The sequence below is a fragment of the Chelonia mydas genome, chromosome 19, assembly GCF_015237465.2.
Source record: "Chelonia mydas isolate rCheMyd1 chromosome 19, rCheMyd1.pri.v2, whole genome shotgun sequence".
NCBI lineage: Eukaryota > Metazoa > Chordata > Testudines > Cheloniidae > Chelonia > Chelonia mydas.
Genome location: NC_051259.2, coordinates 7,323,958 through 7,350,989, shown reverse-complemented (window position 1 = coordinate 7,350,989; position 27,032 = coordinate 7,323,958). Strand labels below are relative to the sequence as shown.

General features: G+C 50.3%; 2 protein-coding genes across 29 annotated transcripts in view; both read right to left on the bottom strand.

The window, feature by feature from the left end:
• MACF1 (microtubule actin crosslinking factor 1) overlaps window positions 1-27,032 on the bottom strand; it is a 252,980-nt gene that overhangs the window by 133,859 nt on the left and 92,089 nt on the right. For all 28 annotated transcript variants that reach the window (XM_037881677.1, XM_043531974.1, XM_043531971.1 and 25 more), the window contains exons 4-13: window positions 24,332-24,409; window positions 21,774-21,866; window positions 4,609-4,775; window positions 3,406-3,518; window positions 3,206-3,312; window positions 2,379-2,498; window positions 2,172-2,267; window positions 1,604-1,731; window positions 1,382-1,475; window positions 46-200 (exon numbers count right to left, since the gene is read on the bottom strand). In XM_037881677.1, the coding sequence (XP_037737605.1) occupies window positions 46-200; window positions 1,382-1,475; window positions 1,604-1,731; window positions 2,172-2,267; window positions 2,379-2,498; window positions 3,206-3,312; window positions 3,406-3,518; window positions 4,609-4,775; window positions 21,774-21,866; window positions 24,332-24,409 (1,151 nt within the window). The remainder of the gene's footprint in view (window positions 1-45; window positions 201-1,381; window positions 1,476-1,603; window positions 1,732-2,171; window positions 2,268-2,378; window positions 2,499-3,205; window positions 3,313-3,405; window positions 3,519-4,608; window positions 4,776-21,773; window positions 21,867-24,331; window positions 24,410-27,032) is intronic.
• LOC122463297 lies at window positions 12,761-15,362 on the bottom strand. The gene has a single exon (XM_043531996.1). It carries the CDS (start codon window positions 15,028-15,030, stop codon window positions 13,831-13,833), a length of 1,200 nt encoding a protein of 399 aa, XP_043387931.1. The 5' UTR covers window positions 15,031-15,362; the 3' UTR covers window positions 12,761-13,830.

Sequence of the window (27,032 nt, the reverse complement as noted above, 5' to 3'; positions counted from 1 at the left end):
ATATCCCCCAGTCAGCGATGCTTTCTCATACACACAGCCCCTCACCTGAAGACCAGCTCCTCCAGCTGGTAGTAATTCTCATCTCGGAGGATCTGCACATCCACCTGCAGCTGCCGGATGAGCCCCTCGCATTCCTGCAGGTACATGACCACATCGGATTCGTACTGCACTGGCTGGCCAGACTCCAGGTGAGCAGCATCCTGCAGCGAGAGAACAGAGTTACCAGGGGGATATGTCATCCCCGCTGTACTGTAAGGGACATGCAAGGCAAGAGGGCTGTGTTCTGGTTCTATATTCAAAGGATTCATAGATGTTGTGGCCAGAAGGGACCATTTATGATCATCTAGCCTGACCTCTGCGTAACACAAGCCAAAGAACCTCCCCTACTGGCTTGTGCATCAAGCCCATAACTTCTGTTTGAGCCAGTGCAACGTCTCTTAGGAAGACATCCAGTCTCGCTATAAAGACTCCAAGTGATGGAGAATCCACCCACCCCTAGACAAGTTATTCAAATATTTAGTTACCCTCCCTTTAAAACGTGCACCTTGTTTCCAGTCTGAATTTGTCTAGCTCCAACCACTGGCTCTGGTTACGTCACTCCCTGCTAGCTTAAAGGGCCGTCAACGATCAGAAATCGTTTCCCCACACAGGTACCTCTACGCTTTAGGTACGTCTACGGTGCAATCGGGGCGTGACCGCAGCACGCGCAGACAAACCAGCTCAAACAGCGGCGAGACCGCAGCAGAACAGGCGATACGGCCGATCCAGGCCCCGCGCAGGTACTCCAGCGGCCAACCTGTGCTACCGCAGCTTCGCTGCTCTTGGTATTCAAGCTAGCTCGCCCAAAGCCAGCCTGGATATCTCACACGTCTGACTGCACTGTAGACCTGCCATATCCAGTCACCTCAGAACCTTCTCTTGGATCACCAGAATAGATGGAACCTCTTAAGACCCATTATAAGGCATTCATTCCCAGAATGAATCATTCTCATAGCTCTTTGCCGAACCCTTTCCAATTTTTCAGCATCCTTTTGGAAGCATGGACACCTGATTGGACACAATGACTAGTAACGGTCTGACTGATGCCATCTACCAAAGTAACACCACCTCCGTACTCCTACTTGATGCTCCCTCTGCTTATACATCCAACGATCGTGTTCACCTTCTCAGCTAGCACAGTACTGGGCGCTCCTGTTCCACCACGAACCCCACGCCCTATTCAGAATAAGCTCAACACCCCAAGGGTGAGGTGCTGAGGTCTAAGCAGAAAGGCAGCTGCTCTGCCAGGCTATAAAGGCGAGTGAGGTGGGTTCGAGGGAAGGAAAGAGGACAATAGACACAAGGCAGGAGGTGATCCTGGGAGACTAACACCAACACTCACGGCTTGCAGCGTGTTCCTTGCCAGAGTGAGTTTTTCTTCACAGCTCAGAGCACCATTCTGAATTTTGTTAGCGATTTGTAGCAGCAATTCCAGCCTGCAACAAAAGAAACGATCAGAGACACGAGCCTCTCCGGGACACCTTCAGCCACCATAACGGTGGCAGAAGAGAGAATTCTCAACAGGGATCCAGTGAGCTCTGCATTCCCACAGTTCAGTACCAACCTCTCCACTGCTGGCCGCAACGACTTCTCGCGCTCCAGCATCTCTATGATCAGCTTGCCCCATTCCTCCTCCACGTCATTGGGGTGGTAACCTTGGGGCAGCTTGATGCGGCCGAATTCAATCCATACCTGGAAACACAGTAGTAGAACAGTGTCTCTTACCCCGCTGTATTACACCATTGACCGCATCTGAGTGACTTATTCCACTGACATCTCTTGGGAGAGCAGGGCACCAGTCTTCTTGGGTATAGCCCTGCATACCCTTAACCTGATGTAGCTCCCTCTACACCACCTTGAGAGGGGCTGCCTCGGTCATCAGACCACCCTCTCTGCACCACGCCGCAAAGGGGCTAACACACTGCTGGGAGGTGCTAGGATACCACAGTGATCAGAGCAGCAGAACCACCTATGCCTCAGTCGGGTTGGCTCAGCGACGCTGCTGGGGTTATAATAACCCTCAGGGTCATTTTTGTTTCTCTGTTTCAAAACAAATCCAGACTGAACGTACAGTGAATCTTGAAAAACCAAATGTTCCCAGCGACCAGTCACGCAGCTGAGAAGCCTCTTACCTCTAGTAGTTTATACAACTCCTCTATCCTCCCTTTTTCTTGTTCTTTTGTTGGGATTTCCGTTTCTTTGAAGTGTATGTACTGATTATAAAGTGCCTGCAACGGGAGACAGCTGTATCAGCACACAGCCCAAGGCACCATCTCACGCTACCACCAGTTAAGCCCAAAGCCAACAACTGGCACCAGACACTCCAAGGAAACCCTTACCTTTAGCTCAACGGGGTTCTGGGGGAAGGATGTATCTGACATCAGTATCGTGTGCTGTTTGATCCACGGGATGAGGGAGTCCACGCGGTTCTGGTACTCTAGCCACCTTGAATCCACCTCCTGGGAGAAGAAGGGGGAGCCATTTGAAGTCCTAATACTGGAAAGCAGCTACACAAAGCAACAGGCAAAATATCGCAGCTGGGCCCCAGTACGTTGCCAGCCAAAGCAGGGGAGAGAACAAACGGAACGTGCATCCTTGCGACTCAGACTGGCGACATCTGCCGCACAACCCCAGCTGAAAGTGCCTCCCCCTCTCGTGATGCAGTTACACCGGCACAGAGGGAAAAGCAGGACCTTGCTATACGCTGCTATCTCCAGGGCACAACAGAGCTAGGTTACGCCGCTGCCCAGAGCTGAGACTTCAGTGTGAGACAGTCTCAGGCTGGTCACACGTACCCACGGAGAACCAAGTGACTTTGCATGGTGCACAGGAGAATTAAAGGGCAGCCCAACCTTACCGGGGAAACTGTAAATTGCCCCACACTGCTCCAGCAGTGGCAAGCTGACATGAGCTCCAACCCCACTTCTCTCTCCTGAGTCCAGTCTCCGTGCTGGGTGCCTGCTAAACACCACAAACTTCCACTGCCTCTTTTTTTTTTTTTTTTTTGGAGACACCATCTTTTGTAGTTGGAGATGGAAGCCTCCAAACTTTTCTCCTGGAGACGAGGCAGACAACTCACACCACCCCCAGTCACGACACAAGGTGCTTACAGACCCGCCTTCCATAGAATTCAGGGTCAGAAGGTGTAAAAAGCAGCCGTTCTTACTATCGCACTGATCCCGTCTCCTCCCTCGGGGACCTTGGGAAAGGCATCGTAGATTGAAGACACATACGTTATCACAGACTTCTCATCTGGAGATGGGACATCCACATCTGGGGCAAGGGGACAAAGAAATCCAAGTCAGAGGGGTAAGAGGGGGAGAGGTAATCTTCTACCCAGATGGGCCAATCACCATCGTCTCTCACCTTCGGCATCCAGCAACCGGGTGACTCCAAGCCTCTCTGCAACCTCAAAGGCCTGTTCTAGATTCTCCCGGTTACTCTGTATCTGCACCCGCTCCATGTCCACCATATCCGGCCTGTAAGACACACCCAACAGCTCAGAGACAGCCACCGTCACACCTAGCCAAGGTGACACTCTGCTTCTGGTACAGCACCGTGCGTTCACAGCCAGACACCGCTAACCATACATGATACACAGGTACATGGAGACCAAGGAGGAGGAGGGAGGCTCCTAACACTACAAAGGGGGTCACCAGTGATTCCCCCAAGGTGCCAGGAGCAAGCACTGTTCATGCAAGCAGGTATGCAAAGGTACAATAGGACATAAAGTGCAAACGAGGATTAGGACCAGAAGATCTTCATGTTCAAGGCAAGAAAAGCAGAGATTTGCTGGCTAGTTCTTTGAATCTGCTACACCCAGCTCAGTGCTGGGGTACACACTGCTTAGGACTCCTAACCCCACAAACAGTTACCCCCTTGTTTTCCATCTTCCTTCTGCAGAGTGACTCATGACCCCACTCCTTTCCATTTAGGGGGTTGCCCGTGGTCAGTCAGTCACAGTCTGACAAAGGGTAATCCAGGAGACAGATGCTGTCTGGAGACATCTGATGATGCTTTGACCTTACTGACAATTTTTGCTCATCTCCTTCACCCTCAACAGCGTGGTCTAGTGGTCAAAGCCAGGGGCGGGGGAGCAGGAGTCAGCCCTGCTGAGTTCTAATCCCAGCTCTGCCACCAACTCACTGTGCAGCCGGCAAGCGTCAGAGAGAGATAATACCACTTGCCTAGCTAGCTCACAAGGAGTTTTGTGAGAGGCTTAATTGCTGCTTTAAGAGAGCCTGGAGATGCTTAGATGGAAGGTGCCACTGAAGTGCTAAGTATTATTATTCACTGAGAGCAGAGTGGGAAATGACAACATTTACAGCACAGCAGCGCCGCCATAATCTGGTTTTAAAGCTTTTTTCCCCTTTGTTAAAAGGCCAACACTACTTGCAACTGTGTGCGTGCTCAGCTTTTTCTGCTACACGGGGCCCGAAGCAGAATGCCCATCCTCCATTATTCTAGGTCGGGCAGAACTAGGATTTCAAGGTGCAGACTATTAAATGCAAAGAGAGAACAAAGAGCCTTAACCTCCCCCGTAGCCAAGCCAGACTCCTCTCTGCGTACCTGTATCTGTGAATGAGTGCATTGAACATCTTCCCGTCGCTCCAGCACGAAGAGAAGTTGGTGCACTTCACTCCCACGTAACCTGCAGTCACCTTCTGGGTCCACAGAAGCAGCTTCTCCTTAGCGGACATGTCCCCTGACTCCCCACTGATGTAGATATCGGAGATCTGTAAAGACATGGTATCGCTGGTGACACGGCACTTTGGAAGCAGGAAGAACCCTGTTGGGCAAGTTATGCAGATTTGATTTTGATATATACACACTGTATGAGGGCTCTCAGGAGCTAGTCTCATATGAAAAGTCCAAGCCAGGGATCCATGTCTAAAGACAGGTTATAGGAGTACAGCACCTCAATTTTTACTGCCACAATTGCTTGGATCGGTGCGGACTAAAATGAACTGAAAGCTGAGGTCAGGGCAAATTCAGCGTAACTGCATGTAACTCGGCTGAAGGCTTTTCAGAGCAAAGGACGTTTGATAAAAGGGATACTATAGCCTGAGAGCTTTGAAAAGGACGAATATTGCATCCTGGGATGCACAAACAGGGGAATCTCGAGTAGGAGTAGAGAGGTTATTTTACCTCTCTATTTGGTACTGGTGCAACTGCTGCTGAAATACTCTGTCCAGTTCTAGTGCCCACAATCCAAGAAGGAGGTTGACAAATTGGACATGGTTCAGAGAAGAGCCACGAGAACGATTAAAGGATTAGAAAACCTGCCTTCTAGTGATAAATGAAATCGATGGAGTTTTTTGAGTCTAACAAAGAGAAGGTTAAGGGGTCACATGATTATATCCTATAAGTACCTACATGGGGAACAACCATTTAATAACGGGCTCTTCAGTCTAGCAGAGAAACATCTACCATGATCCAATGGCTAGAATTTGAAGCTAGACAAATTCAGACTGGAAATAAGGTGTACATTTTTGACAGTGAGAACACTGAACCATTGGAACAACTGACGAAGGATCATGGGGGATTCTCCATCACTGACACTTTTAAAATTACGGTTGGATGTTTCTCTAAACTGTACGCTCTAGGAATTATTTTGGGGCAGTAATACTATTGTCTGTGCTATACAGGAGGTCAGGTCACCACAGTGGGCCCTTCTGGCCCTGCAATCTATGAATATCAGGTATTCCGATTTTTAACAACCCCCATCCCCTTCCCCTCTCCTGAAATGCGTTCATGTCATTTTTTTTTTTTTAATTCGAAAGAAGTTAAAGGTTTTTTTGCTCCCCTAATGAGATTTAGTAGGGTCTTCTGGGCAGCCCCATCAGTCACAACTTGCTCGTCCCCTTTCTCTGTACACACTCCAGCCTGCTGCTTCTGTTACAGGGGAAGGGTAAGCACCAACAACAGTGAAACGGCGCTGTCAAATGCAGGAAGCTAACAACATGAAAAAAAGCAAAGAAAAGAGACTTTTCTTTAAGCTCTTTCAGTTATTGTGATTTTAGAGGCTACCTGTAACAATGGTAAGTGTGACATTTTTCAGCTGGAAGTGCAATTTTCCCCTTTAATTCATCCAGCCAGTCAACACAGCCTACCCACAAGTCATCGTTTCTGCACTTCTCCAAGAGAGCACCACAAGAGAGCACAACCCAGATAACCACAGCGATGAGCGCTTTAGAAATACCTGAGACAGACAGACAGGGCAGTGGGGTGAAGGTGCTGGAAGACAGAGAGAAGAATGCCCTTCATTTGCCCCTGTGTCTAAGAGCCAGACCCCACACACTGTTAGCATGTCTTGGTGATTTACACTGAGCCGTTTGAAATGTATCTTTCTGCGGGATGTGCATGGAGAACAAGATACTCCAGAAAAACAAACAAATTCCAAGGCATCAGCAGCAGGTGGAGATGGGAGAAGCCTCTAAACTTGGTCTTAGAATGGTTTTCCTACCAGCACAAAGTCTTGCTTGGCTAGGTGGCTGTATACCAAGCCCAGCTACAGTCAGCATTGCAGACAACATCTTCCAACAGAGACTGCCAGTCAGAGCGCTCTACCTCCTATGATGACTACAGACAGCTTATCAAAACAGCTTTCCCTCCCATGCTGAATGCAGAGAAGCAGCAAGAAATCGTGTCTGGCTGAGCACTCTGGGGTAAAGTACTGGGGCATGGACTGGATCCATCTACTGCCAGGAGACGGCAGAACTGGGCCTGTTCTTACAGTCTAGCTGCGCTCCCTCTGTGCTGCTGAAGATTCCCAGGCTCACTTCAGCATAAGATTCACCCAAGCTCCGACAGCAACGCCCTGCTTTTGCCTAACAATGAATGCCTTCATTCATAGATCCAAGACACAGAGCTCTAGACAGAGTCCCCTGGAATAGGGCATACTAAACTAAGTGTTACTGGCTAGACATTGCCAGGGGTCAGGGTTTCTCCCTATTATCACCTTGAACACACAGCACCTACAGCTGACCTCTGACCGCTTGTTTACTCAGCCTGCTCTCCTCCCATCCCTCACTCACTTATTTGTCCAGCCACCCCTTAGGTCTACTCTGTTTAGGCTGTAAACCAGGGACTGTCACGGACTATGTGTCTGCACAGTGCCTAGCGTGGCAGACAGGGCAGCTTTGAGCAATATCTTTGGAAGACTATATTGTATTAAATGTATGGCCAGTTTATGTCTCATTGTGAGCCAGGGATTGTATTCACCCCAGGGTGGGCGGGGGTTACCACAGCTCCAGCAGGAATTAAACCCAGCAGGGGGTGATTAACGTTTCCAGAGAGGTACCACTTCCTGGGGAGGCTCACATTTTCTGGCTCAAAGGGGATTCTCAAGAGACCAAAAGAAAAAGGACTGTGGGATAAATAGCCCAAGCTTAAACTGACTTAGGGCCTTTGTTCTGGTTCCTGATCTAAAAACTGATATTGACTTGTAACCACAGGGAAAGCCCAGTTAGGGGGATCTGTAGGACTGACACCTACCAGAGCCCTAGGTTGGAGTTGGGGGTGATCTCTGATAAGCTTTTTAGCGTGTGTGTAGGTTCTTTTATTGTTTTTAATCTGATTTTTCTGTAATGCTTTTACCTTAAGAATAAATGTGCTTGCTTAGATGGAGGTGTGTAGCAACTTGTGACTGCTGGCAATACACTGATCATAGCGCTTCGAGAGAAACCAAAGTGCAAGCACTGGTCTTCTTAGGCAGACTGGCTTGCTAGGAATATCACAGAGTGGATCAGAGTGTATGTGTTCGAGACTATGTCAGTGGCTCTCTCAGCTTTCCACAATTAGTAGAGTTACTGTCCATCAACTCAAGGAAGACAGGGACAAACAAAAGGGGGAATCTAAAGCCGCACCAATTTTCACCCTGGAGGAAAGGTGCCTGTAGAATGTTAAACCAGCTTTTTTGCTCCCCTCACTGAAGCCCTGCTCAGCACTGCAGAAAATCGCGTGTCCAGGATCAAGCCCTTATATGTCGCTCCCTTCTGTGCTCCTCTCCCCCTGAACGTCCAGCTGCTTCATTAAACTTAACTAACTGGGAGCACAGGAACTTGATCACGAGTACCCACTCACTGCAGTCCTTTAGGAAGGTTATTGGAGGGGAAATATTTTCACTAGCGCTGTCGATTAATTGCAGTTAACTCACACAATTAACTCAAAAAAATTAATTGTGATTAAAAAAATTAATCACGATTAATCGCGCTGTTAAACAATAGAATACCAAATGAAATTTATTAAATATTTTGGATGGCTTTCTACATTTTCAAATATATCAATTTCAGTTACAACACAGAATACACAGTGTACAGTACTCACTTTATATAATTTTTTTATTACAAATATTTGCACTGTAAAAGTGATGAACAAAAGAAATAATATTTTTTTCAATTCACCTTATACAACTACTGTCATGCAATCTCTTTATCATGAAAGTGCAACTTACAAATGTAGGGGTGTTTTTGGTTACATAACTGCACTCAAAAGCAAAACAATACAAAACTTTAGAGCCTAAAAGTCCACTTAGTCCTACTTCTTGTTCAGCCAATAGCTAAGAGAAACAAGTTTGTTTACATTTACGGGAGATAATCCTGCCCACTTCTTAATTACAATGTCACCTGAAAGTCACCAATGTCACCTGAAAATGAGAAAAGGCGTTTGCATGGCACTTCCGTAACTGGCGTCGCACTAAAGATTCATATGCTTCTTCATGCTTCGGCCATTGTTCCAGAGGACATGCTTCCATGCTGATGACGCTCATTAAAAAAAATAATGCATTCATTAAATTTGTGACCAAACTCCTTAGGGGAGAATTGGATGTCTCCTTCTCTGTTTTACCCATATTCTGTCATATATTTCATGTTACAGCTGTCTTGGATGATGACCCAGCACATGTTGTTTGTTTTAAGAACATTTTCACTGCAAATTTGACAAAATGCAAAGAAGGTACCAATGTGAAATTTCTAAAGATAGCTACAGCACTCGACCCAAGATTTAAGAATCCGAAGTGCCTTCCAAAATCTGAGAGGGATGAGGTGTGGAGCATGCTTTCAGAAGTCATAAAAGAGCAACACACTGATGGGGAAACTACAGAACCCAAATTGCCAAAAAAGAAAATCAACCTTCTGCTGGTGGCATCTGACTCAGATAATGAAAATGAACCTGTGTTGGTCCGCACTGCTTTGGACCGTTATTGAGCAGAACCCATCATCAGCATGGACACATGTCCTCTGGAATGGTGGTTGAAGCATCAAGGGACATATGAATCTTTAGCACATCTGGTATGCAAGTATCTTGCAACGCCGGCTACAACAGTGCCTGTTCTCACTTTCAGGTGCCTTTGTAAACAAGAAGCAGGCAGCATTATCTTCTGGAAATGTAAAACAAACTTGTTTGTTTGAGCAATTGGCTGAACAAGAAGTAGAACTGATTGGACTTATAGGCTCTAAAGTTTTACACTGTTTTATTTTTGAATGCAGGATTTTTTTGTACATAGTTCTACATCTGTAAGTTCAACTTTCATGATAAAGTGGTTGCACTACAGTACTTGTATTAGGTGAATTGAAAAATACTATTTCTTTTGGTTTTTACAATGCAAATACTTGTAATCAAAAATAAATATCAAGTGAGCACGGTACACTTTGTATTCTGTGTTGTAATTGAAATCAAGATATTTGAACATGTAGAAAACATCCAAAATATTTATATGAACGGTATTCTATTATTAACAGCGCGATTAATCGAGATTAATTTTTTTAATCGCTTGACAGCCCTAATTTTCACCTGGCTCCTACTGCTCACAGCGTCCAGCTCCAGTGAAGATCCCCCTGGCAGGGAAGAGAAAGGAAGCTGCAGGGCTGGAGGCAAAGGATCCTCCCTCCCCCAGACATCTGAGGAAGACTCTGCGGAAGCACAGAGAGGAGTGGCAGCAGTAATGTAATTGGTATGCCGCTGCTCACCTCCCTCTCTGGAGTCTGACATGCTCATCACACAGAAAACTGCTCTTTTCCGGTTGCTGCCACACAGCCGGCTTTGGCGTTAACTCTTCCGGACCCAAAGCAGGGATTTCCTTGAAGCAACGGGCTGATAGACTGACGTGATCACATGACCCACAGGCCACAACAAATGCACGATGCACCTCGTGTACCATCTAAATAACAAACAACATAGTCGTCCGTCCCCAGATTATTAGGCCTTTGCCTGCCCCACTCCCCAGGCTGGAAGAAGGGACAGAAAAGGCAGCTGCATCCGCAGGATCCCGACTTGCCCCACACATGCTCCACTGTACTATTGATATTGAGAGGCGGTACCACCTCCTCCTTGAAAAGCCTGCTCTTGGCATAAAGGAATCTGAGAAAGGGGGTGATGAGCATATGGAACCTGGAGCACAAACACAGAACCTTCCTTACTCACTGATCAGCTCACAAAATTCCTCTGAAATTTTTTTTTAAAGATCAACCACTTTTATCAGGACAGCTCTGTTCCCACCGAGCTTGGCATCTAAATACAGAGCTGCCTTCTCCAGTACATCAAGGTAATGGCCTTGGCCCAACAAGCCAAAATATTCAGCATCAAGCTCCTTTTGCCTACTGATTCCTACCTTTCATGGGCCAAGCCCCATCCCCAGCAGCCCAAACTGCACTGAGAATCTGGACCAAGGTACTCAAGTCCATCACAAATCAGAGGTGGCCCTTCTGCTCCCCAAATGGCAGAGAATAGTAACGCCCTCATCTGAAGCAACCACCAAAACAAATGCAGCATCTTCTGCCACCCACAACTCCAAATACAGACACAAGAGACCTCTGGCCTCAAGCCCAAAATACAAGGAGACAATTTCACTGCCCCCAAGCGTAACACGCAATAACCAATCTCTTCCAGCAACCCTGCCTATATCACCATGGCCTCAAGCCAAAAACCCAGCATACACTCATCTAGTCCTTCCCAGGCCAAAATACATCCCACTAGCCCAAGGGTGGGCAAACGTTTTGGCCCGAGGGCCACATCAGGATGCGAAACTGTATGGAGGCCCAGGTAGGGAAGGCTGTCCCCCCAAACAGCCTGGCCCCGCCCCCTATCTGCCCCCACCCACTTCCCACCCCGATTGCCTGTCCTCAGAACCTCCAACCCATCCACCCCTCCCCCCTGCTCCTTGTCCCCTGACTACCTCCCTGACCCCTATCCACACCCCCGCCCCCAGACAGGCCCCCCGGGACCCCACCCCCTATCCAACCCCCCCTGCTCCCTGGCCCCAGACTGCCCCAAGCCCTATCCACACCCCTGCCCCAACAGGCCCCCCGGACTCCCACACCCTATCCAACCCGCCCTGTTCCCCGACCCCTGACCGCTCACCCCCCAGAACCTCTGCCCCATCCAACCGCCCCGTTCCCTGACTGCCCCCCGCCGCCGCCCCCTTACCATGCCGCTCAGAGCGGCAGCCCCACTGCCCGCACGGCGGCGTAACAACAGGGGAGGGGGCACAGTGGGAGAGGGGCCGGGGGCTAGCCTCCCCGGCCGGGAGCTCAAGGGCCGGGCAGGACGGTCCCGCAGGCCAGATGTGGCCCGCGGGCCATAGTTTGCCCACCTCTGCACTAGCCGATGCCCCCTTTGACTATCCGAGGCACAGCACTCCCTCCAATAACTCCGTTTTCTGTTCGCGTTCCCCTGGACCATGAATGGCACTGCTGCACCAGGGCAGGATTCTACTGCCCGAGAGGAGATGGACTCGGACTGGCTGAGTTCACCTTCGCCCCAGAGAAGTGGGGCCGCTTTTCCTCTTTGGAATCATGCTGGGTTGACAGGAACTAGACTGGACACCTGTAATGATCTGGAGGATGGCATGGATTGCGCCCTCAGCAAGTTTGCAGATGACACTAAATTGGGAGGAGTGGTAGATACGCGGGAGGGTAGGGATAGGATACAGAGGGACCTAGACAAATTAGAGGATTGGGCCAAAAGAAATCTGATGAGGTTCAACAAGGACAAGTGCAGAGTCCTGCACTTAGGATGGAAGAATCCCATGTACCGCTACAGACTAGGGACCGAATGGCTAGGCAGCAGTTCTGCAGAAAAGGACCTAGGGGTTACAGTGGACGAGAAGCTGGATATGAGTCAACAGTGTGCCCTTGTTGCCAAGAAGGCCAATGGCATTTTGGGATGTATAAGTAGGGGCACTACCAGCAGATCGAGGGACGTGATCGTTCCCCTCTATTTGACAATGGTGAGGCCACATCTGGAGTACTGTGTCCAGTTTTGGGCCCCACACTATAAGAAGGATGTGAAAAAACTGGAAAGAGTCCAGCGGAGGGCAACAAAAATGATTAGGGGACTGGAGCACGTGACTTATGAGGAGAGGCTGAGGGAACTGGGATTGTTTAGTCTGCAGAAGAGAAGAATGAGGGGGGATTTGATAGCTGCTTTCAACTACCTGAAAGGGGGTTCCAAAGAGGATGGATCTAGACTGTTCTCAGTGGTAGCAGATGACAGAACAAGGAGTAATGGTCTCAAGTTGCAGTGGGGGAGGTTTAGGTTGGATATTAGGAAAAACTTTTTCACTAGGAGGGTAGTGAAACACTGGAATGCGTTACCTAGGGAGGTGGTGACATCTCCTTCCTTAGCGGTTTTTAAGGTCAGGCTTGACAAAGCCTTGGCTGGGATGATTTAGTTGGGGATTGGTCCTGCTTTGAGCAGGAGGTTGGACTAGATGACCTCCTGAGGTCTCTCCCAACCCTGATATTCTATGATTCTATGAACACTAGCACCTTCCCTCTCTCAGCTGATTAACGACCCTGTCGCTCTTCTCTGTTTGAATTGCTCTCTGCCCTGCCCCGCTACAGGTTTGAGGCTGAATCAGGGGGTGTCTCCCACCATTTCAATCATGTTCCCCATACGCTCTACCGGTCTCTGCCCCCTTTCCACCCCACAGACTGACAGCAGCCAACAAAGGTACTTGGTAAGTCTCTCTCTCTCTCTCTCTCTCTCTCTCTCTCACACACACACACACACCCCACAGACTGACAGCAGCCAACAAAGGTACTTGGTAAGTCACATACATACACACACACACAGATAAATGCTAGAAAGTGCTACTAACGCCAGGGACATCACTACTGAAAGTTGCTGCCTTGGCCTGTCTGGCTGCAATGCACCCGTTTTTGGGACCATTCTAACAAGCCTCCTTCCTAACCAACACACTTTGCAAACCGCCCCTTCCCCCATTTTTAATCAGTGCCAACATTTCACAGAAATGTTAAATGCATGCAGACAAAGGGGGGAGCGTGCACGCCACACAAGTGTGAGAACGGAGGGAACGTGCTGTTAGCAACCCCTTGAAAGTGGGTGAACATGCTAACTATAGTCAGTGCATCTCGAGTGACACACAGGCAATTACACCTAAAATACAAGTAATTGCCTTCCCACATCCTGCTTCTCCATCGAGTGCTGCTCCAGCTCTCTACCTGCACACTCTAGGTAGATTACAGGGTGGAGGCAGCAAAGTACAAACAGGGTCAGTCCACAAGCAAACAGCCCATGCAGTCCCCGCTCTCCTCATCTGACATTCCTAACAGATCTCCATGCAAATTACACCTGAGGGCTACCAGAGCCATGCAGCTCCTCAGGCTGGAGACAGACGCTTCTCCAGGAGCATTCTGACTTGGCTTTAACCTGCCACTTCTCCATATGTGGCTGTAATTCACAGCGCTAGACACAGGGCTAAGCAGACTGGAGTCAACTGGGAAGAAAACTCTCCCAGGGAAATGGAGGGCTGGGCTGGATCACTGATATTCAGGAGAGCATCCCCCCCACCTCTGAAAGATGGTTCAGTAAACGAATACGAACACTGACCTTTCCTCCAGAAGGCTTCACGGCCTTCTCCGTCCTGCCCCTCTGAACCTGGCTGTCCTCTTGTGCAGGGAGTGGGCAGCCATCTTCCAAGATCGACCCCGAGATCTGACTGGCTACAGTATCCCTGGTGGGCTGACGGGACGAGTCACTCCCATATCCTGAGGAGCGCTGGGCAGTGCTGGTGGTCGGCCCGCTGAACGAAGAGTCGCTCTGAGAGGCAGACAGTTTAGTGCCAGGCTGAATCCAAGGGCCCTCTCCCCCCTTGAGGGCAGGTTTCTCCCGTGACAATGACAGCCTCTGGGGCTTCTCAAAGCCTTGGTTTTCCACCTGGTCCACCATGGGCGACGGTGTGGACAATTCTGAGATGGTGCCTGGCTCTACGAACCACGAACCTGTCCACGTGGCACTTGAAATACTTTCATTCCCCTCTTCTGCATCCCAGACCTCCGGAGACCCGCCAGCTTCCACCAAAGCTGCAGGCTTCTCCGGCCCGCGTCCGCCCGCTGGCTCCTCTCTAGACACCGCGTGACACCTGGACACAAGCTGGTCTTCATCCCTCCTCTTGTAGGCTTTGACTGCGGTCTCCCTTTGTAAAGGCAACAGCACAGCTCTGCTGCTGCCAGCTCCTGTCCTTTGAAATTCAACCAGCCTGCTCACAGCCTTCTCACAGTTCTTCTCCGCAGGGTTGTCGAGCAGGCGTGCAATGACCGTGGTGCCCTCCTCAGGGGAACCCCTCCTGCCCCCAGACCCCGAGGGCCAGTGCTCGACCACCAGCTGAGCCTTCCGGACTTCCCCTTGAAATCTCTCTTTCACCTGTACAAGGAGACCCTGAGGCAGTGCCTCTGGACTTGAGCTGGGATTAGGATCCAGGGGCTGTGAGGTGCCTTGGTGCAAGGGCTTGGCAATTTCCTCTCCTCCCTCCTGCTGAGGCTGTACTTTGAACTTCTCCAGTGCCTCATCATCCTCAGCAATCTCCGCGCCAGGCAAGGGCTGCTCCTTGGGATTTGCCTCTGGCACCGTTCTCTTCTTCCCCCTCCGCTTCCGTTTAAAGCGAACCCTCTTTTGGGGGGACAGAGGAGCCTTTCCTGGGCCAGCAGCCTGCTCTTTCGGTTCCTTAACGCAGCCCAGAGAATTCCCCATCTCCTCTGAGCAGAAAATGCCAGCAATAATGCAGCTAAGCTGGTCCCAGGCCCCTGGATAAATCCTGACCTTAGCTTCATCAGCTTAGACGCACATTTTAAAACACGGAGCACTGTGGGCGATCCCCCATATTCTCTCTCTCGCCCTCACTCACACACACGGAGTCTCTCCCAGCTGCTGCTGTTCCAGACAGCCATCTTACAGACTAGGAGCTGCAACAAGACAAATTCAAAGCATCTCACTGCAGTTCAGAAATCACTTGACCTAAAAGCAGACAGAGACTGGATTGGTTGCAGCTTTCTCTCTCCAAATATGAGGTAATTGGAGCACTGCCCTCGGTAACACAAACAGAAAGCAAGAACCAGACAGAAATCGGGGGGGGGGGGGGGGGGGAGGAGGGGGAGGGAGAGGCTGGGGGAGGATGTGGGGGGAGAGAAAGGAGGGTGGGAAGTCAGAAGAAGGGAGGTTGAGCAAAGGTAGCATAAAGAAAAGGGTGGGGAGAAGTAGGGAGAAGCACGGAGAAGATGAGGAGACTCAGCACGCATACTAACAGGAAATCCCATGGCCAACGCTGCGTGGGAAGCCCACAAATTCCTGCCCCTGCACGGAAACAGATTCCTCTGGGCTACGGTCAAGGCGTTTCGGAGGGTCTGCTCACACTGCCTGATGTTTACTCTATTCCTGACTGTTGTCAAATAAACAGCCTCCGACTGCTCCACTCTGGCCATAGGCAGGCTGCTTTTCCTCCAATCGCAGCGGAGGAGCATACGGCGGGAGTGGAACCTCCCCAAAGGGTTAATTGTCCTTATCGCTGCACAGGACAGCTGAGGAATCCAGAGCAGCTTGGGCACCCATTGGAGAAGGGGAGACTCTGGGTGCTGAAACGGTAGGTCAGCAGCACACACCCTGGTGTGATTTCCGATGGCGGAGCAGCAGAGGGCATTTAGTGCCCATCCTACCTTCTTCCTGCATCCCCAAGGTGAACTCAAGCCCCCTTGCCTAGTACAGCGATGTCACACCGGCATCCTTCCACCCTAGGCAGAGTCACGCGATGGGGACCAGAGCCCCCCCAGGACTCAGTGCTCACCTTCTCCACAACACACACACGCACTTTGGGACTAAAACCCAGCACCCTGCCTGCCCCTCCCCTCCCCAGAGAGTGGGGATTTGGCTGGGTTGGTACAGGGAGCTCTGACCGTTCCCTTCCTTGTAGCAAAATGCACGCCACGCACTAGACACCTGCAACAGCCACCCCGCCCTCTGCCCGCCAAACAGACCCCACTAGCAGAGCAGCAGACAGCTCAGTGGCCAGCTACAGCCTTCCAAACCCAGAGACACCAGCTCCCAGGGCTGCTCCCTCCTAGTGCCCCTGAGCTGAGGTTTCCTTCGTTCCCTTCCAAGCCTCCTCTCAACCAGGAAGGGGCTTGTTTGCTTCAAGGTAAAAGGCAAAACAAACTACAGGCCCACATCTCCCAAGCAGGGTTTGCACCAGCCCCCCAGCAAACGGGGAGACAAGTCATGGTCACTAGGCCTGCAGGGCAGAGATGGCACCAGGAGCTCGAAGCACAGGACGCTGCACTGCCCCTTGGCTGTTTCTTTGCAGCAGTGGGCTATGGACTTTCAAATATGGAAGACATGAACGAGATTAAGGGGTTAGCAATAGAGTTACATCCCTAGAAGAAATCTCCTTATTCCAGGCAGAGAGGCAGTGTACAACAGGGAGTGTGTAAGGCCAGGGGGCAGGCCCAGCTGTAAGCACTTAATCTCCCTGGGCCCGACCAGCTATCCTCAACAAACCCCCACGGCTGGTAGGTTTTCACTTCTTGACTGCGGAGGGAGCAAGCCCAAAACGGCTCCTGCACTCCCATCCGCCTGCCTCAGAACTGAAGGACGCTCCCTTTGAAACCCGGCTCCTTCAGGCCAACTGCAGTGCAGCAGCACCACCTAGCGTCCCCCGAGACACCCGAAACGAGCCGAAAAAACAGGAACCATGTCGGAGATTTGGCCAAGGGGCCCCTTTTTATCCTCGCCTCTGAATTTTAGCACCTCACTTTGTGCGGTCTTAGGAAATAGGGAGAGGAGGTGGCCACATACACACAGGGATAGTTCATTCACCTTCTACTTAGGGCTTGAATTCACTCGTTTTGTTTCTCACTGCTGGATTGAGGTCAGTGCCCGAGCTGATGGTCACACAGGAGTAAGAAATAATTATGGCCGAAAAAGAACATGAGGCTGGACCCCTCACATGCCCGTACGAGTTATCAGTCTGCTTTGCGTTCTGACCCTGCTCAGTTCTTACACTTCCAACGGCCACAGCGTTCGCTCTAGTGAGAGTCTAGTTGACACATTCAGGCCCAGATTTATAGATACACTCGTGCATCCAATTTAGGGAGTGCAAATCTGCTATCGGAGTGGCCTAAGAACATACCCCCAGAAGCCAAGATTCAAGTTCCCAAGAGTTAACCAAGTTAACCAATAGGTGCTTGAAGGGAATATGTTAAAATCTTCACCACATCGCAGCTCTGGCTGTGCACTCTTGTGAACTCTGACTAGAGATGAGTGTGAACACCTCAAACTTTGCAAAGCCCAGTCTCAGAGGCGGCCCATCTATTTCTTCCCAGCGAACAGGGAGGGTGTCATTCAGAACAGATTGCTGACCACAGAAACGCGTATGGATGCTCCAGCTCTTCCCCCTTTGTACCAGCCAGGAGGGTTTCACTCTAAAAGAGGGAGCAGGATTTTCACAAGTAACTAGTGACTCCTTTAACTTGAGGCCTTGATTGTTTAGGCCCCAGGCTAACACTTTCAAAAGAGATTAGTGATTTCAGACTCCCTATTTAAGACACTATAAAGGGGCCTGGTTTTCAGGAAGTGCTGAGCACTTGCCCTCTGAAAATCAAGCCCCCTTTAAGATGTCTCAAACTGAGCACCCAAAAATCATGTGTCTCTTTTCAGAGCGTTCGCTAGGAGTCTCCCCAGTGGGTTCACTGAATCGAACAGTTCTCAGGAATTTGTTCACACAGGCACAGAGACTGCAGCGAAGGCCTGTTGGTCTCACACTACGCACCTCTAGCCAGTGCTCAGGGCCCCCTCAGGAAGGCACAAGCAGACAAATGGACGGAAACAGGCAGACTCTTGCACTGACAATGAAGGCAAGTGACTGATGAAGTGGTGTTAATTCCTCATCAATATACAGCCTCTCACGTCCACCGACTGCAGAAGCAGGGAGCCGACCAGTATAAACACACTGTGCCCTAGAGATGTGCTTCTCAAGCTCTCTGATGTGGGGGACCGGCAATCTTTTTTTTCCAGAGCGCGCAGACCAGCAGCTGATGGCTCGCAGACTGGCACCGGTCCATGGACCATCACTTTGAGTAGCACTGTCCTAGAGAGCTGCCCAGGCTGAACCAAACAAGAACACAGCCATAAGACAGGCAAAAACTCAATCACAATCTATACCCACAGGCAGAAATGCAATAATTAGCCAAGTCAGTGACCCCAACACAACTCCAGAGCGCCCTGCATCACAGAAGGGCAACAGCTGCCAAGGGAGACTGGCAAGGACTGCTCAGGACATGCTAATACACGCCACCTGGACTTGCATATATGCACAGAGAACTGAGAGCAAAACTGGTTTGGTTACAGGCGGCTCCAAGGCGCTGGATTCAGAGAGGCCTGCTCCGTGAAAACCTTCTGCTTCCTCCCAGGCAGCTGTGGCCACTGGGCCGCCATCAACAAATAAAACTCCACAGAACCAATTTAGTCTTCAGTCAGCTAGCGCTGGGATTGCCCTCGCAGAGCAGAATGATTGAGTTCCTGTCAGTGGGAAAGCGGGGGGCTGGATTACCCCTATTACATGCGTGTGGATCTAGCACTCCCGTTAACAATGGTCACCACAGCGAGAGGAGCTCTGCAGTGAGGAATGCCACTCAGAAACTCATCTGTCCACCCAAAGAGCCTCGGTGAGGAAAACTCAAATCCTATGGAGAACAGCTGCCAACAAAGGGCTATTATCCGGCTTTGCAGGAAGCACAGGAGCTCCCGAGGCCACCCCGTAGCGCTGGCGTTCCCTCTATCCCGACCCCACCAGCATGCCAGTGCCGTGCCTGACAGCACCCGGGTGCTCTGAGATTGCGGCTCCACCTAAGACACTCAGTCACACCAAATCTCACAGCCAGCACGTCAGGGCAGCAGCTCACATGCCTGGCACAATGCACTCCCCACGCACCTGCTCAGCCTCGAACATGGGGATCCAAGCCGACACAGAACCAATGCGCCAGCGTGACGTTAAGGGCCCTATGCTGCCGCACGTGCTGCCTTTCTGCTGACATCTAAGACGGATGCCCTGACGGCCTGTGGCACTGGAGACCCTGTGACGTGTTTTGTAAGAACAGGGGTGCTAATCTCAGTGTCATGGTCAACTCCCACTTGGGCAGTTACACTCTGCCAACCTAAATTCCTCCTGCCACCTCAGCCGGACGGGCTATTCTCTTCCACTCACGTCCTGAACTGCCAAGTTGCGTTGCCACACAGCTGCTGTCTTCCACCCGAGACAAAGGAGGTGCGATTACTAATTGACCGTACAAACTATACATAGAGGAGAGTGTGTGAAGGACAGAGAGCTTTTGGAAGGAAGGTTGCTGTATAAACATGAGATCACTGTAACCAAATGCACCCCTATATTCAAACCCGACACACTATCGTAATAATCTTTGTACACAATATGCCTTGTATTGTGAAAACTAATAACTCGCGGGTCAACATCATCAAGGTGAAATGTGTGTAGCAGCATTATATGTAAAATTATGAATCCCCCCGAATGACGTTGGCAGTACATGTTCAAACCCACTTAGCCCCAACTAAGCAGAAGTGATTAAGCAGGCCTATCTTAAACACAAATCAGATGTCAAGAATTATAACATTCATAAACCAGTCGGAGAACACTTCAATCTCTCTGGTCACGCGATTACAGACATGAAAGTTGCGATATTACAACAGAAAAACTTCAAAACCAGACTCCAGCGAGAGACTGCTGAATTGGAATTCATTTGCAAATTGGATACAATTAACTTAGGCTTGAATAGAGACTGGGAGTGGCTAAGTCATTATGCAAGGTAACCTATTTCCCCTTGTTTTTTCCTACCCCCCCACCCCCGTTCCTCAGACGTTCTTGTTAAACCCTGGATTTGTGCTGGAAATGGCCCACCTTGATTATCATACACATTGTAAGGAGAGTGATCACTTTACATATGCTATTACCAGCAGGAGAGTGGTGGGGGAAGAGAAAACCTTTTGTAGTGATAAACACCCATTTTTTCATGGTTTGTGTGTATAAAAACATCTTCTGTATTTTCCACAGTATGCATCCGATGAAGTGAGCTGTAGCTCACGAAAGCTTATGCTCAAATAAATTGGTTAGTCTCTAAGGTGCCACAAGTACTCCTTTTTTTTAAAGGAATATGTGTTTACCTCAATTTACATATAAGTAGTAAACAAGGTCCTTGAGACAGCAAAAGAGCAGGAACAGACCGAGCTGCATTTTAGCAAACAGCAGCATGGAACCTCTTTCACTACCAGAAAGTCTCTCTCTTCACGGCTGGAATGAACTTTATCTAGGGGTAACCCTCAAGAAAATGCATTTCAAAGGGTGACTGGACTGTACAAGTGAGGGGCAAAAACACACCATGTTATCTCTGCCTATCCATCTCTCTCTGTCATCAAAGAAGACAAAAGAAACCAGCCCTTTGGGGGCAGATCCTGACTTGAGAATGTTCTCAGCAATGTTGCTGGGAACCTGTGGTAAGAATTTACCTTCTATCAAGTCTAGTTGGTTAAATTTAGTTACTGGGAAGTTTCTCTTAATTTCTCTTTTAACCATTTCGGACTTTAATGCCTTGAACTTGCAATCTCTTAAAATCTCTCTCCTTGTAATTAAATAAACGTGTTTTATTCTTTAATCAAAACTAAGCCAGTGTTGTCTTTAAACTGAACTATGAGGGTAACTCCATTTAGGGTAGCAAACTGTTGTACATTGACCGCTTACATGGGCAACGGACCTCCAATATCTGGACTGTCCAGGAGAGGGCTGGACAATGCAGAACACATATTTTTGGGAAGAAATCTGGAACTGGGAGTATGTTGGGGTCACTGCAGGTGGTAACCAAGGCTGGTGGAAGTCAGAGTGTGACTGGAGTGTGCTGGGAGGGTGCACCTATACACAGACAATCCGGGGGTGACCTGCATGCTGTTTGCAAAGGGCCCAGGTTGGGACTTAAAGCAGCAAAGCACTGCAAGGCACCCAAGGTTACAGGGCAAGTGGGGATCCAGCTCCTCACTGGTCTGGACTGCATCCCAGAATGTCATAATCACACACTCCCCAGACACCCTTCTCCAAATTTACTCTCCCCTTTCCCCTGCTCAATGCACTGAAGAGCCCTGGAGGGCTCAGCTTTCCAGCTCAGCTGAGCAAATAGCAACTGCCAATAACCTTGGTGCCAATCAAAGGGCCACAGCACACACAATCCATCATTAGTGATTTAATTATGTAAATGACCAGAGAAGGGAATTCTTATTCTCTCTGGCCTGGTCTCCATGACACTGTTATATATACTAATCCTCCAGACCAACCTGTATGAAGGCATTACCATTAAATATACTCATGTTCTCCAGACAGATGCCAGAGCCCTTGGGGCTCAACATGCCCCCTTTTCCGCTCTGTGCCCTTCATAATGTCACATCCCTACCTGAAAGTGGAGAATAATGGTCCATATGAGGCCCAGGGTCAGCTTCGGGTTGCCATCTGTAATGTCATCGTTGCGAATGTTCACCAGCTTCACCTGTGGGGAAGCACCAGGGACTGTCAAAACTTCAAATCAGATGCTTCAACAAAGACAGGAGGGACTTTTCTCTCCAACCACTCCACCACCACCCTGCCCTCCCCAAACCAGTCCTGTGCACCTAGCAGGTGCAATCAATTGGCCAGAGAATGGGACAGGTTCTCAAGGCTCCAGCATTCTATTCCCAGCCCTGCCACTGACTCACTGTGTGATGAGGAGCAAAAAATCAATCCTTGCCTTTTCTGCAAAAGAAGGATTGAAATAACCATTTTTCAATTCCCTAGTGCCTTCTGCTGAAGGGCCTTCAAGTGCTTTACTAGCATTTCTTATTTCGGTTTCTACAAAGAGTGTCGTGCCCCTACAGCCCCAGGCACTTGTGCATAATTTAAAATCTACAAAGCACATCACGTAGCTAGGAGAGCACACCCAAACCCAATCACCCCCACCTGCACCGCAAAAATCAATCAGCTCAGGAATTAAGCCTGAGATCACAGCACCCTCGAGAGGCAGGCAAGCACCTGTGATCCCCAGGTTCACAGCTGGGGAGACAGGGAGAGGTGAAGTGCCTTGTTCAAGGTCACACGGGAAGCTTGTGGCACAGCAGGGAATGAAACCCACTCTTGATACCCAAACCTGTGGCTACACTGGGATTATACTCGCCCATCTCACAGGAGCCTTCTGAGCGGGAGCCAGTGTGCGTAGCTGAGATGCTCGGCATAAAAGATTGCCAGAAATACATGAAGTATCACCACCATCTTCAGAGCTACCAGCAAACAGAAACCAGGGTGTGCACCGGTAGGTCTGGATACTCCCGCTTACCTCTCAGCTCTCCACTCACAGCTTCCACTTGTTTCAGATTCCTCTCTGCCCTCCGCTGTCTCAACGGCCCCTCCCCTCTACCATCTGGCTCCCAGAAGGAGGGAAGTCTCTGACGGGAGGGTGAGTGATGCTCCCCACTTCCAGGCACAGGATCTCAGCAGCGAGAGCCTGCGACACCGGCAGTTCTTCTCCGCCCACCCCCAAACTCTACACCTTTGACATTCCAGGGCATCACTAAGAGAGCATTCGGAGTAAGGCGTGTCCCAGCATGCACTCTGCTGCGATGCTGTAGCACTTCAGAGGAGCAATGGGGGGGGGTGCGCGCGCGTGCATGTGTGTGTGTGGAGAGAGAGAGAGAAACATGCTCCTTAGAACCTCTGGCAAAACGTTTCTGCATCTCTACCAAGAAGCTAGGGAGCCGCTAAGTTACGTGCCCTCCCTAGGGAAGGGTAGGTGGGCAGGTCTATTCAGTGCGCCTTCGGCTAGCCAGAGGAGTTAATCTCTGCTTCGGCACAACCGATACAATTCAGCATCGTCATTCATCATGAGTGTGTCATGACTGAAGACTGACAGAACAGGCAGGACAGAACTCCCCACCCCGTGAGCAGCAGGAACTGCTGGAAACATCCCTCTGCTTAGGGGCTGAGAGTTCTGGCTGGTTATAAGGAGGGTCTATTACATCCACTTGAGGAAATGCCCAACAGAGACCAGACTGACCTCTTAGGAGCCCAGCACTTCCTGAACGCTGGGAAGGGGGAGAAACATAGGACCGAAAGGGACCTCCTGGGCCATCGGATCTAGCCCCTAGTTATCTCAGGCAACCCTGACATAAAACTCACCAAGCTCCATCTTCAAACTAGTTTGGTTGGCTCCCAATCCTCCCACTGGGAGGCCGTTCCAGAACCTCACTCCGGCAATGGCTAGAAACCATCATCTAACTTCTAGCCTAAACCTATTCATGGCCAGGTCACACCCATCTGTTCCTGTGCCAACATTATCCTAAGGACACCAGAAGAGCTCCCAAGCATACACTGCACTCAGAGCTGACCAAGTCAGTTCCTGGGACACAGGAAGCCTGCGGGGCTCCAGGGGTTGTATCCATCTGAGACACTTGCAATGGCTTCCTGAAAAGAAAGAGTCCTAACTCCTCATTCTGACCTAGGGTGACCAGATTTAACGGAGAAAATATCGGGACACATGGGGGAAACAACAACAACGACAACAGAAGTGGCCAGAGTTGCCAAAGCAAAACAAAAAACAAACGCCGGAGTGGCCAAAGCCACAATTTTGGGACAAATGGCGTCCCGACCATGCATCGGTCGAGACGCGGGACAAAGACCTAAAAATCGGGACGTCTGGTCACCCTATTCTGACCACCACCACCCCCCAGGAGGCGTGGATAGCACTGAGGGCTCTCAGCGCCCACAAGGGAAGGTACTCTCTGCAGTACTGCCACTGATGGGCATCTAGATGCCCTAGGGATGGGCCCAGCAGAAATGAATGGATAGTGCTTTGTTACGCCCCACTGGATGCCCCTGGCACAAGCTGCGGCAGGAACCAGAGCACACCCCGCAGGTGTGCAGTGAGAACACTCCGAATACGTTCAAAACTGGAACGTGACCTGTGAGCATCAGACTGGCTCTTACCTGTCGCTGCTTCAGGAAGTCCAGAGCAATCTGCACATTCTGTAACCTGTGGAAACGCATCCTGCCCTTCTCACGTGGCTGCAAAACAGAGGCAGTGCGTCAGTCTAGCCATCCCATGGAGGCAGAACTAGGGCGTCTTTGCTACACATGCACAGACCCAGTTCCACCCCTTCCCCCAGGTGCACTTCCTAAGCCTCCTACAGCAAGTACTGGAACCCAGAGAGACCCTCCCTCTCACGGAGGACTGGGGGAGCTCACTTCATTCCAACCACCAGCCTAATTACGTTCCCTCTAAGTCTAAGCAAAGACCACGACATTCAATACACTTGCTTGGCCTACCGTGCATTCAATGTGCCACCTAGGACGGCCATTTCCTCCTCTCTCAGCCCCAACCTAACAGCCAAGGCACAGACAGATGTGAGCAGGAGACAACAATTTGCTCCCAGAGTGTGTCGCCGTAACAGCAAAGCAAGGGCCGAAAGAAGGAAGATGCAGATCATAAAGATTCCTGGATACGGTGAACATACTCCACCAGCATGAGTCTGTCTTTCCTGCTAATACACTGCCGCGGCCTCTTGCCCCCTTCTGGCTGCTTAACACTGTCCTGTTCTATGCAGAGGAGTCTTTATTATCCCACAAATCCCCTATGCTGGGGCGTGGAGATAGGAAAACCCTCCAATAACTATCTCCTGCTCCCAGCTCATCCATCGACCCATGGTCCTGACCACAGACACCGACTTGTGACCTCAACATTTGCCCCTCGTTTCAGTATCACACTTTGTTCCCCGGCCTTTGCAGGCACCAAGCTAGTGCTGCCCACACACAGAGCTAAACCGGAGACAGCCACAGCCGCTGAGGGCTCTTGCAGTCCGGCCAGCCCGCTCCACCACAGGGGTGTGCTTGGGTGCACACCCTACGCTCACCTACCAGCACAACCACTTGAACAGGGGAGAGGACAGTTTGAGATAAAGTGAACCACCTGGCTGCCAACCTGCCTGCAGGTGGGGGAGTCCTGCCGGCCCAGGGGAGAGCAACAGCAGCCTTGTGATTTGCCAACCCTTGAAATGGCAGGTGTGTCCTGCAACAGCTAATCGGCTATTAGGGCAGGGACTGCTCCGCTGGAGGAGAAAGCAGAGTCTCAGCACCAGCTGTGTCTGTTTCACTGCTACATGGACTCCAGTGTTTTCTGTCTCCAAGGGAGCTGACCAATCACAGTCAGGCTACTGACCAATGTACACAGCAGCATTCATGCTGGGCTACTGCTCTGAATCTCTCTCTGATGGACAAGGAGGGGCGGCTGCTCCAGTGAGAGCCTGTGATCCAACCAGGAGCAAACGGTCACGTTCAGTCACCAGCCCCACCCAGCTCCAACACCTACATTTAATCCGATTCATTTACAAATAGCAACTCTGTGCTGAACAAGGGCTTGGGGAAGGGGTAGGAGCTCTGCTGAAGGGCGGATCGTGGTGCAGAAGCTCAGAGCCAGCACACAAACCCAGCTCTGCAATGAATCAATAAGAAAGGAAAGGAAAGGAGTTGGGGCTGGGAAAATCAAAAGAAGCAATGGCTTCTAAATACAAACGAGAGGAGTGAATTGTCTGAGGAATCAGGAGCAGCAAAGAGACTCTCTGGGTCAGCACAGACAAAGGACGTTTCATTCTTTGTTTTAGGACGGAAGCCACAGGAAGGTCTCCCTATGCTCCAGCCCCTGGCAGAGAGGTGCAACAGGCGAGTCATTTCCTGTGCCACGCCACTGCGGCTGCCAGAGTGGCTCGGGAGGGGGAGCAGAAAAGAGAGCGGTAGAGAAGGAAGACACAGCCCAGATCGAGAGGGTTGGTAAGAAATGTGATCATTTCTACCAGCCAGAATGCTCTCGTTCTTACTTTGGGGAGGTGCAATCCCCTTTGGGTTAATCCTTGGCTTGGGTAAGGTTGGGCCTGCCGGGAGCTGGGTCCGCTCCACATCAGAAACACTGAGAATATGTTGCTTAAAAACAAATATGTTATCATGCAAGGTTAATCCTTGCTGTCTGACAGCAAAGCCACTGCACCCAGTACACATGGGTGTGGTACACAAGGCAGAGCATCCCCATGCAGTGAGAACTGTTAGCAAACATCAGATGATTCATCCTAAAGGTTGTTTGCGCCGTGTGAGTGGAGAGAACACCGTGTCCCATCCAAGAGCGTGCAGGACCCCAGCGGCTTTATCTGGGGATGCGTGAGAGCCAGGGGTTCATCTAGGAGCGTGCGCCCCTCCCATCCCCGTGAATAGACTGATTTCATGCTCTCACAGCAAGTGGGTCAGCATTCTCACACTGCAGACCACCAACACTGTAATGCACTCTCAGATAATCCAGTTAACTTTAACACAGCACTGTCCAGAAGGAATATGGGATTAGCTGCCTTTTCATTTTCGCTTCTCACTCTCCACTTCCCAGGTACACACCCCACATATCACTCCTCCATTCTAACGTGCTTCCGGGAAATTTATTATCCGGGATCAAGAACCAGCTGCTAGTGGAAAGGAGCTATGGCAAATTCTCCATTAACCCACCTGAACCAGAGGGAGGGGAAGGCCAGAGGCCACTATGGTATGTCTACACAGCAACTAGACACCATGGCTCAGGCTCGTGGGGCTCGGGCTGGGGGCTCTTTCGTTGCTGCGTAGAGGTCAGGGCTCAAACTGGAGCCCGGGCTCTAGG